General features: G+C 42.2%; 1 protein-coding gene across 1 annotated transcript in view; it reads right to left on the bottom strand.

The window, feature by feature from the left end:
* Positions 1–16,308, bottom strand: part of DMD (dystrophin) — a 3,443,536-nt gene that overhangs the window by 1,861,403 nt on the left and 1,565,825 nt on the right. Inside the window, 2 exon segments of the mRNA XM_040424996.1 lie at positions 7,709–7,837; positions 11,946–12,125. Coding sequence (XP_040280930.1) covers positions 7,709–7,837; positions 11,946–12,125 — 309 coding nt within the window.

Raw genomic sequence — 16,308 nt, 5'->3', positions numbered from 1 at the left:
AGGTTTGGGTCTGCAGGTGAGCTGACCCTCTAAAAAATGATATGTGAGGGCCTGCTGGTGATCGGACCCTCTAAAAAATGATATGTGAGGGCCTGCTGGTGAGCCGACCCTGTAAAAAATTATATGTGAGGGCCTGCTGGTGAGCGGACCCTCTAAAAAATTATATGTGAGGGCCTGCAGGCAAGCGGACCCTCTAAAAAATTATATGTGAGGGTCTGCTGGTGAGAGGACCCTCTAAATTTTTTTATTCCAAACCAATATATGCGAGGGCATTATATGTGACGTATAAGCAATGCATGTTGATATGACGGAAGAGTAGGACGAGAAAAGGAAGATTCAACCATATACCCTGTTTTGTGGTGGAAAGTGTGCATGGGAATACAGTCTATTAACTACATTAAAAACAACACATGTAAAGTGCCTTTATGTTCATCAGCATTCCTCTGGTGGAGTCGAGAAGTCAGGGTCAATCCAGGCCTTGTTCATTTTTACATGAGTCAACCTGTCAGCATTTTCAGACAAAACAATGGTGGCAGGGGAGGCCAGCACCTCCAAAGCATAGAGCGCCAGTTCATGCCACGAGTCCAGCTTGGACACTCAGTAGTTGTAAGGCACTGAGAGATCATTGAGTACGCTGACACGGTCTGCTATGTACTCCTTCACCATCTTCCAAAATTTTCCTCTCCTTGTGGCAGTAGGCCGCACATCAGGGTGAGGGTGCTGGCGGGGTGTCAAGAAATTGTCCCAGGGTTTGGAGAGTGTTGCCCTGCCTCTGTTGGAACTGCTGTGTGTTCCTCTTGTCTCCCCTTCTCGGTTGGTCAAGGAGGTATGGACTCTGCCACCAGCGTTGTCAGATGGAAAAATTTGGAGCAATTTTTCAACAAGGATCTTCTGGTATTGCACCAATTTACTCGTCATCTCCACCAGAGGAATGAAAGATGAGAAGTTCTCTTTGTAACAGGGGTCGAGAAGGGTGAACACCCAGTAATCAGTGTTGTTTAAAATGCGTATAAGGCGCGGGTCGCGGGAAAGGCAGCCTAACATGAAGTCAGCCATGTGTGTCAGAGTACCAACAGGCGAGACTTCGCTATCATCATCAGGAGGATCACTCCCAATCTCCTCATCCTCTTCCTTCTCTTCTGCCCACCCACGCAGAACAGATGGAATTAAACTTCCATGGGTACTACCCTGTGTAGCTGAGGCAACCGTCTCCTGCTTCTCCTCCTCTTCAGCCTCCAATTCACGCTGAGAAGACGAACTGAGGGTGGACTGGCTATCATCAATCTGTGTAATGTCTTCCCCCATTTCCATCTCTTCCACATGCAAAGCGTCTTCCTTAATTGAGAGCAGCGAGCGTTTGAGAAGACACAGAAGTGGGATGGTGACGCTGATGATAGCGTTATCGCCACTCACTATCTGTGTTGATTACTCAAAGTTGTGTAAAACCTCACAGAGGTCAGATATCCATGCCCACTCCTCACTTGTGAATAGCGGAAGCTGACTGGAAATGTGAAGACCATGTTGCAGCTGGTATTCCACAACTGCCCTCTGCTGCTCACAAAGCCTGGCCAACATGTGGAAAGTGGAGTTCCAGGGCGTGCTCACGTCGCACAACAGCTGGTAAGCTGGCAATTTCAAGCACTGCTGCAGCGTTGACAGACCGGCTGAAGCTGTCGGTGACTTGTGGAAATGTGCACACACACAGCGCACCTTCACAGTAGCTCAGGCAAATTGGGGTAGGTTCTGAGAAACTACTGAACCACTAAATTTAAGAGGTGAACTATGCATGGGATTTGTGTTAGCTTGCCAAGCTCCAAAGCCGCCACCAAGTTACGGCCATTATCACACACAACCATGCCTGGTTGCAGGTTGAGTGGCGAGAGCCACAGCTCTGTCTGGTCTCATCTCTGCTGCAACAGCTCTGCGGCGGTGTGCTCTTTGTCCCCTAAGCATATCAGCTTCAGAACGGCCTGTCCCCACTGCAGTGCTACACTGCTTCCAGCTACCGGCTAATGGCTGACTGGTGCCGCACACGGAAAATTCGGAGGTGGAAGTGGAGGAGGAGGCAGAGGAGGAGAAGTGGAGGTTGGAGCCACTACTGTAGATGCTGGCGGTAGCCCTGATGGAATTAGGGACCGCAATCCTCGGCGTCGGTAGCTTCTGTGCCATTCCAGGGTACGACTCGCTCCCGGCATCCACAATGTTCACCCAGCATGCCGTCAGGGAAATGTAGCGTCCCTGGTTGAAAGCACGTGTCCATGTGTCCGTGGTTAAGTGGACCTTCCCAGTAACTGCGTTGGTCAGGGCGCATGTGACGTTTCGGGACACATGTTGGTGTAAGGCGTGCATGGCACACCTTGAAAAATAGTGGCGGCTGGGGACAGAGTACCGCGGGATGGCCGCCGACATCAGGCTGCGGAAGGCCTCAGTGTACACAAGCCTAAATGGCAACATTTCCACAGCCAGTAATTTTGAAAGGTGCGCATTTAGTGCTATGGCCTGTGGGTGGATGGCTAGGTATTTGCGCTTGCGTTCAAATGCCTGGGGTAATGACATTTGGACGCTGCGCTGGGACAGGGAAGTGGTCGCTGATGGTGCTTGCGAAGGTCCAGGTGCAGGGCTGGAGGCATCCTAGCCTGCATCTTGGACAGGGGATTGACCACCACGTAACACAGGGGAAGAGGAGGCAGTGGTGTGACCCGCAGACACAGATTGTGAACCCAGGAGTTCAGCCCACCTATTAGGGTGCTTTGATGCCATGTGGCGGATCATGCTGGTGGTGGTGAGGTTGCTAGTGTTCACACCCCAGCTTATTTTGGTGTGGCACAGGTTGAAAACTACAATTCTTTTGTTGTCTGCACTTTCCTCAAAAAAGCGCCATACTGCGGGACACCTACCCCTTCGCAAGGGAGATTTACGCAAGGGGGTGCTCCGTGGAAAAGTTGTGGGCCTGTGTGGTGTGGCCCGCCTTCTCCCTTTTGCCACCCCACTGCCTCTTCCAGCCTGTTGCAGTGCTGCAGATCCCTGCCCCTCTGTACTGCTCTCCTCGCTTGGCTTCTTGCCACCTTCCCAGGTTTGGTCAGTGACCTCATCATCCAGCACCTCCTCCTCCACTTCCTCACTCTGATCATCCTCCTTATTTGTTGACCTAGCCACAACCTCTGTGATTGACACCTGTGTGTCATCCTCTTCCTCAACCTCTTGAGACAGTAATTGCAGTTGAGTCATTGGCAACTGTGTCTCATCATCATCCACCTCATTAAACACTAATTGCAGTTCCCCAGCGTCATGTTCTTGAGACTCTGGATTCTTAAGAGGTTGGGAATCGGGGCACAAGATCTCAGGTCCCTCTTCAAGCATGCTTGGCGAGAGGGCCAAATCAATTACTGGCGATGAAAAGAGATCCTCGGAATATCGGAGTGTGGTATCACTTGTTTGGCCAAACTGTAAATCGTGGGAGGAAGGAGGATCAGGGTAAGGATTGTGTGGACCAGACTCCTGGCTACTGAGACTGGACTTGGTGAAGGACAGGGTGGTGCTTGACCGACTTGAAGCACTATCTGCTGCAATCCAACCGACCACCTGCCCCCACTAAGCTGACTTCAAGAGTTTTGTCCTGCGCCGCTCTGCAAACTAGGACATGAAGCTAGGTATCTTGGATGATTGTTTTTCTTGTGCTCTGGCAGCAGGCACAGTTTCAACGCGCCCGCCTTCTTCATATTAAATGTTATATGCACGCTTGACACAAAAGATGTGGCACGGATGTCACAGTTCACAGCAAGCACAGTATATGGAAAAAGTACGTAAAAGTATGAAAAAAGGAAAATAGATTTCACTTATATTTATACTATCTCTTGTCCTGACACACACACGCTATTGCAGTGCAGATGTGACAATTCACTGCAGACACAGTTTATAGGCAAAGTGTGGATAAATTATGGAAAAAATATATTTGTTGTCACTAATATTTTTCCCAATATTTGGGCCTGACACACATGCTATTGCAGCACAGATGTGACAATTCACTGCAGGGACCTTTTATAGGAAAAATGTGTATAGAAAAAATATAATTGTTTTCGCTAATATTTTTCCCAATATCTGGGCCTGAAACGTACACGCTATTGCAGCACAGATGAGACAATTCACTGCAGGGACCGTTTATAGGAAAAATGTGGATAAATTATGGAAAAAATAGAATTGTTTCAATAATATTCTTCCTATCTCTGCTCGTGACACACAGAAAGTATTGCTGAACAGATGTCACAAGTCACTGCAGACACCCTCTATAGAAAAAGAATTGCAACGTATGGGGAAAAAAATCAAAGACTACTTTGCAAGATTAAATTGCTGCCACCACACACAAAAGTCCTTAAAAGGACTTTTGGGTCTTTGAAACGTTTTAAAATTGAATAAATTGCGATCACAAACTCCCTATATAGCACCCGATGACGCGTTCCGGCCAGCCAATCACTGTAATGCCAGTAGCCAACATGGCTCCTGGCATTACAGTGATGGCAGTACTTACTGTACCTGCACGTTTATTGGCTGCTTAGCAGCCGAGAAAAGTACGGGGAGGATACTCAAGCATGGCGAGCATAGCGATGAGCCGAACAGGTATTCGGCCGAGCATGCTTGCTCAACACTAGTACTTAGCAGACTGTGTCAGTGTCTTCAATGATCCCTCAGTACCTTACAACTAATGGATGTCCAAGCTGGACACGTGGCACGAACTGGCACTCTACACATCGGAAGTGCTGGCCTGCCCTGCCGCCAGTGTTTTGTCTGAGCGGGTATTTAGTGCTGCTGGTTGCATTGTAACAGATAAGCGTATCCGCCTGTCAACGGAAAATGCTATACCAGAAGGTCCTTGTTAAAAACTTGCTCGAAAGTTGATAGGGCAGACATACAAATGGATCATCGCCGTCACAAGGACGTGCAATTGCCTAGAAGTTATCTAGAGTCAACAAAGCGGCAGCAGGCCCTCACCTACAAGTTTAGTCTCAGTAGCCAAGAGTCTGGTCAACACAATCATCACCATGACGGCACACTGGGTGAACGTTGTGGAGGCCGGGAGCAAGTCGGCTGCTGTCACCAGACTTGCCCTCCAATAGATCCTTGTTAACGGAAAGTGTACTTATTCCAATAACAGGGCCTCTTGTTATTTATCGGAACTACCTCCCCGAGTCGGGAGTGGGTAATTGCTGCGCGCCTGCTGCCTTCCTTGGACGCTTGTGCTTTAATAACTTTACCCACCCTCTCTGGGGGGCAAGTCAAGGCAACAATAGCCAATCTGATTTTAGCCATTGACCTCCCTTGGATATAGTAGCCGTTTCTCAGGCTCCCTCTCTGGCATCGAACCCTGATTCCCCGTTACCCGTGATCATCATGGTAGGCGCAGAAAGGAACATTAAAAGTTTATAGGGCAGACATCCGAATGGATCGTCGCCGTCACAGGGACGTGCAATCGCCCAGAGGTTTTCTAGAGTCACCAATGCGGCAGCAGGCCCTCGCCCCTAAAGTTTTAGAGGGTCAGATCAGCAGTTCCTTTCTCCAAATGTTTTTGAGGGTCACCAGCAGGCCATCAATCATAATTTTTCAAGGCTGTGTATGATGCCCTCCTTTATGTGTAACAAAGAGTGTTTTAGAGTGCCGTTTTCTTGTAAATTTTCTTTTTCGGTTTTGTGCGTATTATTATCAGTCTGTAAAAGTGGCATACTACTCAGACAACATGGTTCCCAGCAGCAACCTGGGAGTCCAAGATGCATCCAGACATCCTCCCCATGCTGTTCCCAAACCATTTTGGTGGTGTTTCCATCAATTTCTGACCTTTTCCTATGAACCAGGCACCCTCCCCTCTTCAGAGCCGGGGGTGCCTGGTTTAATGCTTTGGTTCTCCCACTGACTTTCATCGGGCATCTCGATGTGTTCGGCCAGAGCAGCCGAGCACCCAAGCACTTTGGTGCTCGATCAACACTACAAGCTATGTAGTATTGTGCAGTCTATGGAAGATGTCTATAAAATACAAGCTGACATGGAAACTCTGAGTGTTTGAACATTCACTTGCCAAATGAGGTTCAATGTGGATGCATTGAAAGTTATGGATTTGAGTACAAAATAATTCACATATATCATATGTCCTAGGGGGAGCAAGTTGGGAGAGTCACTTATAGAGAAGGATATGGGTGTATTTGAAAATAATAGATTAGGCAAGCAGGGTATTGTCATGTATGAAACAAAGCATGGACTCGTTGGACAGGGATATAATATTACCACTTTACAAAGGTTTGGTGAGGTCTTATCTGAAATGGTGATGAGCGGCAGGGGTCAATCAAATTTGCGATATTTTGCAAATATTTTGTAGAATATTCGGCATATATTTGCAAATTCGTATATTCGTTATATTCTACATTCAAATCGGCAAGGTAATGAGAGGGAGCCTGCTAGAGAGGGAGCCTGAGAAATGGCTATCATATCCAAGGGAGGTCAATGGCTAAAATCAGATTGGCTATTGTTGCCTTGCCCCTTTTTATCCTAATTGTGAATCACCCAGAGAGGGTGGGTCAAGTTATTAAAGCACAAGAATATTCGTCATTTTTTTCCATCTGAAGTCATGATTCCTCCCTGCTTAAGTTGCTTGTGGGCCAATAAGTCATTGGCCCACAAGCAAGAAGCAGGGAAAAATCATGTGTTCAGATGGAAAAAAATGAAGAATATTCGTCATTACGAATATATAGCACTATATTCTAAATATTCGCAAATTCTCAAAGTGCCGATATTCGAGATTAAAATTCGCTATTCGAATATTCGCGCTCAACACTAATCTAAAATATGCAGTTTAGTTCTGGGCACCATTTCATAGAAAGAATGCCCTGAAGTTGGAAAAAGTAGAAAGGAGAGTAACTAAACTGATATGATGAAAGATTAAAATAATTAAGCTTATTTAGTCTTGAGAAGAGGTGTTTAAGGGGGAAATAATTAAATTATACAAATATATAAATGGCCTACACACAAAAAAATAAAACATTGGGAAAAACTTGTTCCATCTGAAATCGCTTCAAAAGACAAGGGGGCACTGCCTCCATCTGGAGAACAAAAAGTTTAGTCTTCAGAGGCAACAAGGCTTCTTTACCATAAGAACAGTAAATCTGTGGAATAGTCTACCTCTGGACATGGTAACAGCAGAAACAGTTGACGGTTTTAAAATAGGCTTTGATAAATTGTTAGAACTAAGTAAGATTTATGTTTATATAAATGTGCAGAATTTCTTTTCTCACTCCCCTTTCCCAAAATTTACATCACTACCTATTCCTTGGTTGAACTTGATGGACTTATGTCTTTTTTTAACCGTACTATGTAACTATATATCATGCACTGTATCTCCAGCTTTGAGAGCTTTGGAAAATCATAGCACTTTAATCAAATTATCTTTAGTTAGTTTTACTTTGGGCATCACAAAAGCAAAATGTGGCTAGACAGAAGATATTGTATGTCCATGATTGGAACAAAAAGGTGGCTTTTTTCCACCAGAAACAGCTCCATATTTGACAGTGGGCTATGTCAGTTACTATAGCTCGACCTCATGAATTCGAATTGGATTGAGCAGCAATACCACCGAAAGTCAATGCACATTAAAGAAATATTCTGTATTCACATTTTCTGCTAGTTTAGTTTAAGTTAATTTTAATCAATGCAAATAGTTCAGAAATACCTTCAGTGTTTCTTCTCTTTGTTGTAGCTTTTGTTTCTCCATCTCATCAAGTAATAGCTCTGCATGATTCATCCAAGTAGTTGTGTTAGCAAATCCTTGGTTAAAAGATTCCATTTGCTTTTGGTATTCCTGAAAAAAAATACAGACATTTTTGTCGAGAATTTTCTGCTGAACCTTTGGTAGAAAAGACTAAAAACCATAAAATCCTGCAGTTTTCCCACTAGCTACTAAGCCTAATACTAGGTGTCTCTTCTTGGTCTGTATAGATCACTTTAGTGCAGTTACTGCTTATCTATACACAGAGGTCATATCATTATAGGCAGGATTAGAATGACAGATAAGACAGGATCCACCATTCACAATAGCTGATTTTCACAATAGCTGATTGTCATAGTTTATCTAGTCTTTCTTCTTGCAATGACCTCTGCACAGGTCACAGAGCATGCCTAGAAAACATTCCATTTGATTTTAACTAGTCTTTAAGGTAGCACATCACTTATATTTATTTATTAATTAGAATCACATATTGATCTTTTTTATAATCAATTTTCTGATATTTTATGCTACTTTATGTACATTATTAGGGGGTAATTAATCTTGCTTGATCTGTTTTTAACAACACAGTTAGGCATTATATCAGCCACCTGGACAACAGGATCCTTAATTCTAGAGATGAATTATTCAGTTCTATGCAATAATCTTCTAGGCATACTTTGTGAACTGTGCAGAGTAAAATGTGCAGGGAAGGGAAAGAGTTGGGCTCTGACTATCATTTATTGCAGATAGTGGATCCTAAGTTATTTATACAGAGGTGAATTGTAATTCTGTCTGTGATGATAATGAAATGACTGCTGAAAAGTGATCATAACACAAAGTGTCAGTCTAATATTAGGTTCAGTTGCCAGAGTGAAAACTGCAGGATTTTAAGAATTTGTAAATATACCTGTAGATAGTGGTATGAAAAATAAAATCACCTAAAATATTTTAAAATGTTTTTAATGTAAAAACTTAATCAGTAGTCAGTAAGTCATTTTCTGATGACACATAATTAATACAAATGAATAGCCTCTATTTATAAGAAGGTATTCAAACCATGTAAAGCTCCTCACTAAGGCCTCATGCACACGACAGTTGTTTTTTGCGTCCGCAATTGTGCGTCCGCAAAAAAAAACTGAGGATCCGTTTTTTCCCACAGATCCCTTGTAATAAATGCCTATCCTTGTCCACAAATGTAAAAAAAGTAGAAAACACGGACAACGGACATGTAACACAAACGAATGAACTATAAGCATTTTTTTGCTGACCCATTAAAATGAATGGGTCCCCATCCTATCCGCAAAAAAAAACGTAACGAAGGCCGAGAAAAACAACGTGTGCATGAGGCCTAAGAGGTACTATTTTACAATCTCTTTTTTAAATTACTAATTGAATGTTCTTGTATAAGTTGGGTAAAGTTGTGTTTACATTTTGTTTTAGATATACAGTGGGATGCGAAAGTTTGGGCAACCTTGTTAATCGTCATGATTTTCCTGTATAAATCATTGGTTGTTATGATAAAAAATGTCAGTTAAATATATCATATAGGAGACACACACAGTGATATTTGAGAAGTGAAATGAAGTTTATTGGATTTACAGAAAGTGTGCTATAATTGTTTAAACAAAATTAGGCAGGTGCATAAATTTGGGCACTGTTGTCATTTTATTGATTCCAAAACCTTTAGAACTAATTATTGGAACTCAAATTTGGCTTGGTAAGCTCAGTGACCCCTGACCTACATACACAGGTGAATCCAATTAGGAGAAATAGTATTTAAGGGGGTCAATTGTAAGTTTCCCTCCTCTTTTAATTTTCTCTGAAGAGTAGCAACATGGGGGTCTCAAAACAACTCTCAAATGACCTGAAGACAAAGATTGTTCACCATCATGGTTTAGGGGAAGGATACAGAAAGCTGTCTATGAGATTTAAGCTGTCTGTTTCCACAGTTAGGAACATATTGAGGAAATGGAAGACCACAGGCTCAGTTCAAGTTAAGGCTCGAAGTGGCAGACCAAGAAAAATCGACGAATGGTGAGAACAGTCAGAGTCAACCCACAGACCAGCACCAAAGACCTACAACATCATCTTGCTGCAGATGGAGTCACTGTGCATCGTTCAACCATTCGGCGCAATTTACACAAGGAGATGCTGTATGCGAGAGTGATGCAGAGGAAGCCTTTTCTCCGCCCACAGCACAAAAAGTGCCGCTTGAGGTGGGCTAAAGCACATTTGGACAAGCCAGCTTCATTTTGGAATAAGGTGCTGTGGACTGATGAAACTAAAATTGAGTTATTTGGCCATAACAAGGGGAATTATGCATGGAGGAAAAAGAACACAGCATTCCAAGAAAAACACCTGCTACCTACAGTAAAATATGGTGGTGGTTCCATCATGCTGTGGGGCTGTGTGGCCAGTGCAGGGACTGGGAATCTTGTCAAAGTTGAGGGACGCATGGATTCCACTCAGTATCAGGAGATTCTGGAGACCAATGTCCAGGAATCAGTGACAAAGCTGAAGCTGTGCCGTGGCTGGATCTTTCAACAAGACAACGACCCTAAACACTGCTCAAAATCCACTAAGGCATTTATGCAGAGGAACAAGTACAACGTTCTGGAATGGTCATCTCAGTCCCCAGACCTGAATATAATTGAAAATCTGTGGTGTGACTTAAAGAGAGCTGTCCATGCTCAGAAGCCATCAAACCTGAATGAACTAAAGATGTTTTGTAAAGAGGAATGGTCAAAAATACCTTCAACCAGAAGGAACGAGCAGTTCTGTGGCGTTCAAGGAGACGAGGTCTTTGAAGTCGTTTTTTGTTTTTGAAGCCCTTCAGTCTCAGATGCCATCTGATGGTTATGGGGCTGCAGTCAGCACCAGTAAGGGCCCTAATTTGGGTCGAGGATTGTCCAGTGTCTTGACGGACAGCCAATTGGATCCTCCGGCTCAGTGCTGATGAAATTTTTTTGGGTCTTCCACTTCACTTTTTTGTTCCATAACTCTCAGGATCATTTAAGAATTTAAGAAATTCCAAATGACTGTCTTACTGCGTCCCACCTCAGCAGCGATGGTGCGCTGTGAGAGACCCTGCTTATGCAATTCAACAACCCGACCATGTTCAAAAAGGGAGAGTTTTTTTGCCTTTGCCATCACAACGTGTGATTACCTGACAGAAAATGACAATGAATCCACATCTTTGCACAGATTTGGCCTTTTAAAGGCATGTGGTCCTAAACTTTGATCAGCTGAAAAACAGCCTGTTTCAGTTTATTTGTTGTTTTCATTAAATTGAATGCTCAAAAAATGTTTTGTCTCACTCTCATCTCTTCTTGTTGCAGATTGAAGCTCTACTTGGAACCTTGTTAAGATCCAGCCATGCTAAATATGATTTTTTGCCATTTTTCAAGTGTTCTTAAACTTTTGATCAGGACTGTATTATATACACTGTTCTGTAAATGATAATACTAGCCAACATTACAGACTTCTTTTAGTGATCAAAATAAAAGTAAAATAATAAAAAATATACTAGTTAAATATTAATTATTAATATATGAGAAAGAAAAAGCAACTTCCTAATGTTTGGTTGACTATCTGCATTAGAGATGAGCAAAGTTATCAAAATTTAAATTTTGCTACTTCGCAGAAGTTGACAAAGAAATTTTATTCATCACAAATTACTTCGTCACAAATCACATTCTATTGTATGTAGCGGATGCAATGATGGGAAACAATGATAACAGTAGTAATATTGAGGCCTTTCAGAGGTTAATCAGGGGTTAAAAACAAAAATAAATCCATTTGCGCTTAAAGTGGCCGTCGAAGCCACCTTGATCGAAGAAACGCTCCAAATGGTGATGGTCACCACGTTATCACATTGGCCGGGCTTGGTGACATCATGAAGACGTCACCACCCCTGGCCAGCGTGATGATGTGGAGACGTCACATGTCAGCAGGCGTGAGATTTGGTGCACTTACGCCAAAGGTTAAAGTATGGTGAGTATGCTTTTTTTTTTTCAGGAAAAATGGATTCCTAACCACGAAGCGCCAGAAAATTCGGTTTCCTGACTAGTCCAATTTTTCCTGAAATTTGGATCAAAGTCAATTCATGTAATTTCCATTTGCTTAACACTAATATGCATGTATATGGTTACTCACTTTTATTACAATGCTAAAATATGTTATTCTACCAGTTTGTCCTTACCATCAGAAGGCGGAACCATTCTTCAGCTCTTGATGTTACTGCTAGCCAGTTGCTATTTAGTAGACTAAGTTTATCATCCACAAGATTGCCTTTGTCTCCAAGTACAGCTTTGAGGGAATCTCCTAAATCTCGGATAATCTTTAGTTGTTGCTGTCGCTTTTCCATCTCTTTCTGTGTTGTCTGTCAGAATATAGACAAGGTCATGATATCCTTGGCATTGAATAGAAATAGGTAAAGTGCATCTCTTCAGTACTTGTATTCCGTATCAATACTTGTTTTCTACACCATCATCAATCATTCTTTAATAGGATTGTCATTGCACAGCATTTACTGTCCTTATCAACTAGGTGTCTATTAATCACTTTTCCTTAATTTAATCTGTCTACCTTTCTAAATTAACATTAGCCATATTCTATGTAAAACAGTGTAAAACATTCATCTACAGTACTCTTAAGAGTATATTAGGCAAAGCCATTAACGTTTCAATCTTCATATAATTGTCAAAATTTGAGACATTATCATCATGTGTAATAGTTTGCAGCAATCGAAAAGCCAACAATACAGAATTCTTTTATCGTTAAGTGGACAAATCTGCCTCAATGAAAGATTATCGTTGGTAGCCACAAAATCTCCTCATTTAATCAGAAATCTGCCAGTTGTTAGCAGTGTAAATTCTCTTTTGCGTGTCTTTTAAATGCAAACAACTGACTAAATTATCATTTGTTGCTCATAAATGAAAAATATATGTCCATCTAATAGAACCATTACACAGGATTATCTGTATATTTTTCTTAGCAGCCCTTATGTGCAAGGCATAGTAAATTACATCCTAGGCACCCAGGTAAGTTAGTAAAATTGTAACTAAAGGTGGTGGGGGTTTGTCAGACTTGTGTTCCAGGTGCTGCGTGCTAAGGAATAATGATGAGCGGGAGGTGCCATATTCGATTTCGCGATATTTCGCAAATATTAGATTGAAAATTTGTCTTATATTCGTCAAAATCGAATATTCGTCATTATTCTATTTATCGCGAATAATATGCGATTTAATTATTCACGTATTGAGATTTTCTTTTAACTGTATAAGGTAACTTTACTATTGGTTGGCTATGGCTAATATGTGTATTTTACGAATATTCGCTATATTGCTACAGTATATACTCTTGTTTTAGACGAATATTCTAAAAAACGAAGTTATAGCAGTATAGCAAATATTCGTAAAATACACATAGACTGCAATTTAGCTAATATAGTCCTATAATATTTTTTTATAGTCTAATTTTTTTGGTCTCTTCTGAACTTCAGATTTGGAAAAAATTTATAGCACTTTATTAGCTAAATTACAGTCTACATGTGTATTTTACGAATATTCGCTATATTGCTATAACTTAGATTTTTAGAATATTACGAATATTCTAAAAAGCGAAGTTATAGCAATATAGCGAATATTCGTAAAATACACATATAGACTGTCATTTAGCTAATATAGTGCTATAATCTTTTTTTTTATAGTCAATTTTTTTTGTCTCTTCTGGACTTCAGATTTGGAAAAAAATTACACTATTAAAAAAATACTATAGCACTATATTAGCTAAATTGCAGTCTATATGTGTATTTTACGAATATACGCTATATTGCTATATATTCTTGTTTTAGAATATGACGGATATTCTAAAAAACGAAGTTATAGCAATATAGCGAATATATTTGTTATTTAGAATACCTTGCAGATAAAAAAGTTATTAAAATTTTTCTCTGTAATATAATTGCAGTTGCCTGCCAGTGAGTGAAAGGCCCACAGACTGTACTGTGCCCACTGCCCACCACTCATATAGGGTGGCACAGTACCTTGCAGATAAAAAAAGTCATTACATTTTTTCTCTGTAATATAATCCAGTTGCCTGCCAGTGTGTGTCAGTCCCACAGACTGTACTGTGCCAACTGCCCACCACTCATATAGGGTAGCACAGTACCTTGCAGATAAAAAAGTTATTCAATTTTCCTTCTGTAATAAAATTGCAGTTGCCTGCCAGTGAGTGTCAGGCCCACTGACTGTACTGTGCCCACTGCCCACCACTCATATAGGGTGGCACAGTACCTTGCAGATAAAAAAGTCATTTCATTTTTTCTCTGTAATATAATTGCAGTTGCCTGCCAGTGAGTGTCAGGCCCACTGACTGTACTGTGCCCACTGCCCACCACTCATATAGGGTGGCACAGTACCTTGCAGATAAAAAAGTCATTTCATTTTTTTCTCTGTAATATAATTGCAGTTGCCTGCCATTGTGTGTCAGGCCCACAGACTGCACTGTGCCCACTGCCTACCACTCATATAGGGTGGCACAGTACCTTGCAGATAAAAAAGTCATAATTTTTTTTCTCTGTAATATAATTGCAGTTGCCTGCCAGTGAGTGTCAGGCCCACAGACTGTACTGTGCCCACTGCCCACCACTCATATAGGGTGGCACAGTACCTTGCAGATAAAAAAGTCATACATTTTTTTCTCTGTAATATAATTGCAGTTGCCTGCCATTGTGTGTCAGGCCCACAGACTGCACTGTGCCCACTGCCCACCACTCATATAGGGTGGCACAGTACCTTGCAGATAAAAAAGTCATTACATTTTTTCTCTGTAATATAATTGCAGTTGCCTGCCAGTGAGTGACAGGCCCACAGACTGTACTGTGCCCACTGCCCACCACTCATATAGGGTGGCACAGCACCTTGCAGATAAAAAAGTTATTAAATTTTCCTTCTGTAATAAAATTGCAGTTGCCTGCCAGTTAATGTCAGGCCCACTGACTGTACTGTGCCCACTGCCCACCACTCATATAGGGTGGCACAGTACCTTGCAGATAAAAAAGTCATTAAATTTTTTCTCTGTAATATAATTGCTGTTGCCTGCCAGTGAGTGACAGGCCCACAGACTGTACTGTGCCCACTGCCCACCACTCATATAGGGTGGCACAGTACCTTGCAGATAAAAAAGTCATACATTTTTTTCTCTGTAATATAATTGCAGTTGCCTGCCATTGTGTGTCAGGCCCACAGACTGCACTGTGCCCACTGCCTACCACTCATATAGGGTGGCACAGTACCTTGCAGATAAAAAAGTCATAATTTTTTTTCTCTGTAATAAAATTGCAGTTGCCTGCCAGTGAGTGTCAGTCCCACTGACTGTACTGTGCCCACTGCCCACCACTCATATAGGGTAGCACAGTACCTTTCAGATAAAAAAAGTAATTTATTTTTTTCTCTGTAATATAATTGCAGTTGCCTGCCAGTGAGTGTCAGGCCCACTGACTGTACTGTGCCCACTTCCCACCACTCATATAGGGTTTCACAGTACCTTGTAGATAAAAAAGTCATTTCATTTTTTCTCTGTAATATAATTGCAGTTGCCTGCCAGTGAGTGTCAGGCCCACTGACTGTACTGTGCCCACTGCCCACCACTCATATAGGGTGGCACAGTACCTTGCAGATAAAAAAGTCATTAATTTTTTTCTCTGTAATATAATTTCAGTTGCCTGCCAGTGAGTGACAGGCCCACAGACTGTACTGTGCCCACTGCCCACCACTCATATAGGGTGGCACAGTACCTTACAGATAAAAAAGTCATTAAATTTTTTCTCTGTAATATAATTGCAGTTGCCTGCCAGTGAGTGTCTGGCCCACTGCCCACCACTCATATAGGGTGACACAGTACCTTGCAGATAAAAAAAGTCATTATATTTTTCCTCTGTAATATAATTGCAGTTGCCTACCAGTGAGTGTCAGGCCCACTGACTGTACTGTGCCCTCTGCCCACCACTCATATAGGCTGGCACAGTACCTTGCAGATAAAAAACTCATTTAATTTCCCCTCTGTAATATAATTGCAGTTGCCTGCCAGTGAGTGTCACGCCCACTGACTGTACTGTGCCCATTGCCCACCACTCATATAGGGTGGCACAGTACCTTGCACGCATAGTACCACTTATCTAAAAATAAATGACAGGCAGAGGCAGGCCACCCCACAGGGCCCGTCGTGGTCGTGCTGCTGTGATTTCCTTTGGCCCTAGAATAATACCCAGTGTTCAGAGGCCATGTACCCTGAACTCAAAAAATTCTGAGGACATAGTTGACTGGCTTACACAGGACACCCAATCTTCTACAGCTTCCGCTCGGAACCTTGACGCACCATCCTCCTCCAGCTCAGTTTCGGGCACCTCTCAAGTTACCACTCGCCCGCCCGCCGCCACCACCAACACTAGAACCACAGCTGCTTCACATGATCTGTCAGAGGAGTTTTTTACACATCAGAAGCAAATGGTATAAGACTGGCACTCAAGTATGTGGGTCATATCCCTGTATGATCGAGGGATA

The sequence above is a fragment of the Bufo bufo genome, chromosome 3 (genome assembly GCF_905171765.1).
Source record: "Bufo bufo chromosome 3, aBufBuf1.1, whole genome shotgun sequence".
In the NCBI taxonomy this organism is placed as follows: Eukaryota; Metazoa; Chordata; class Amphibia; order Anura; family Bufonidae; genus Bufo; species Bufo bufo.
Note: the sequence above shows the minus strand (reverse complement) of the source record. Positions and strands in the feature narration are given on the sequence as shown.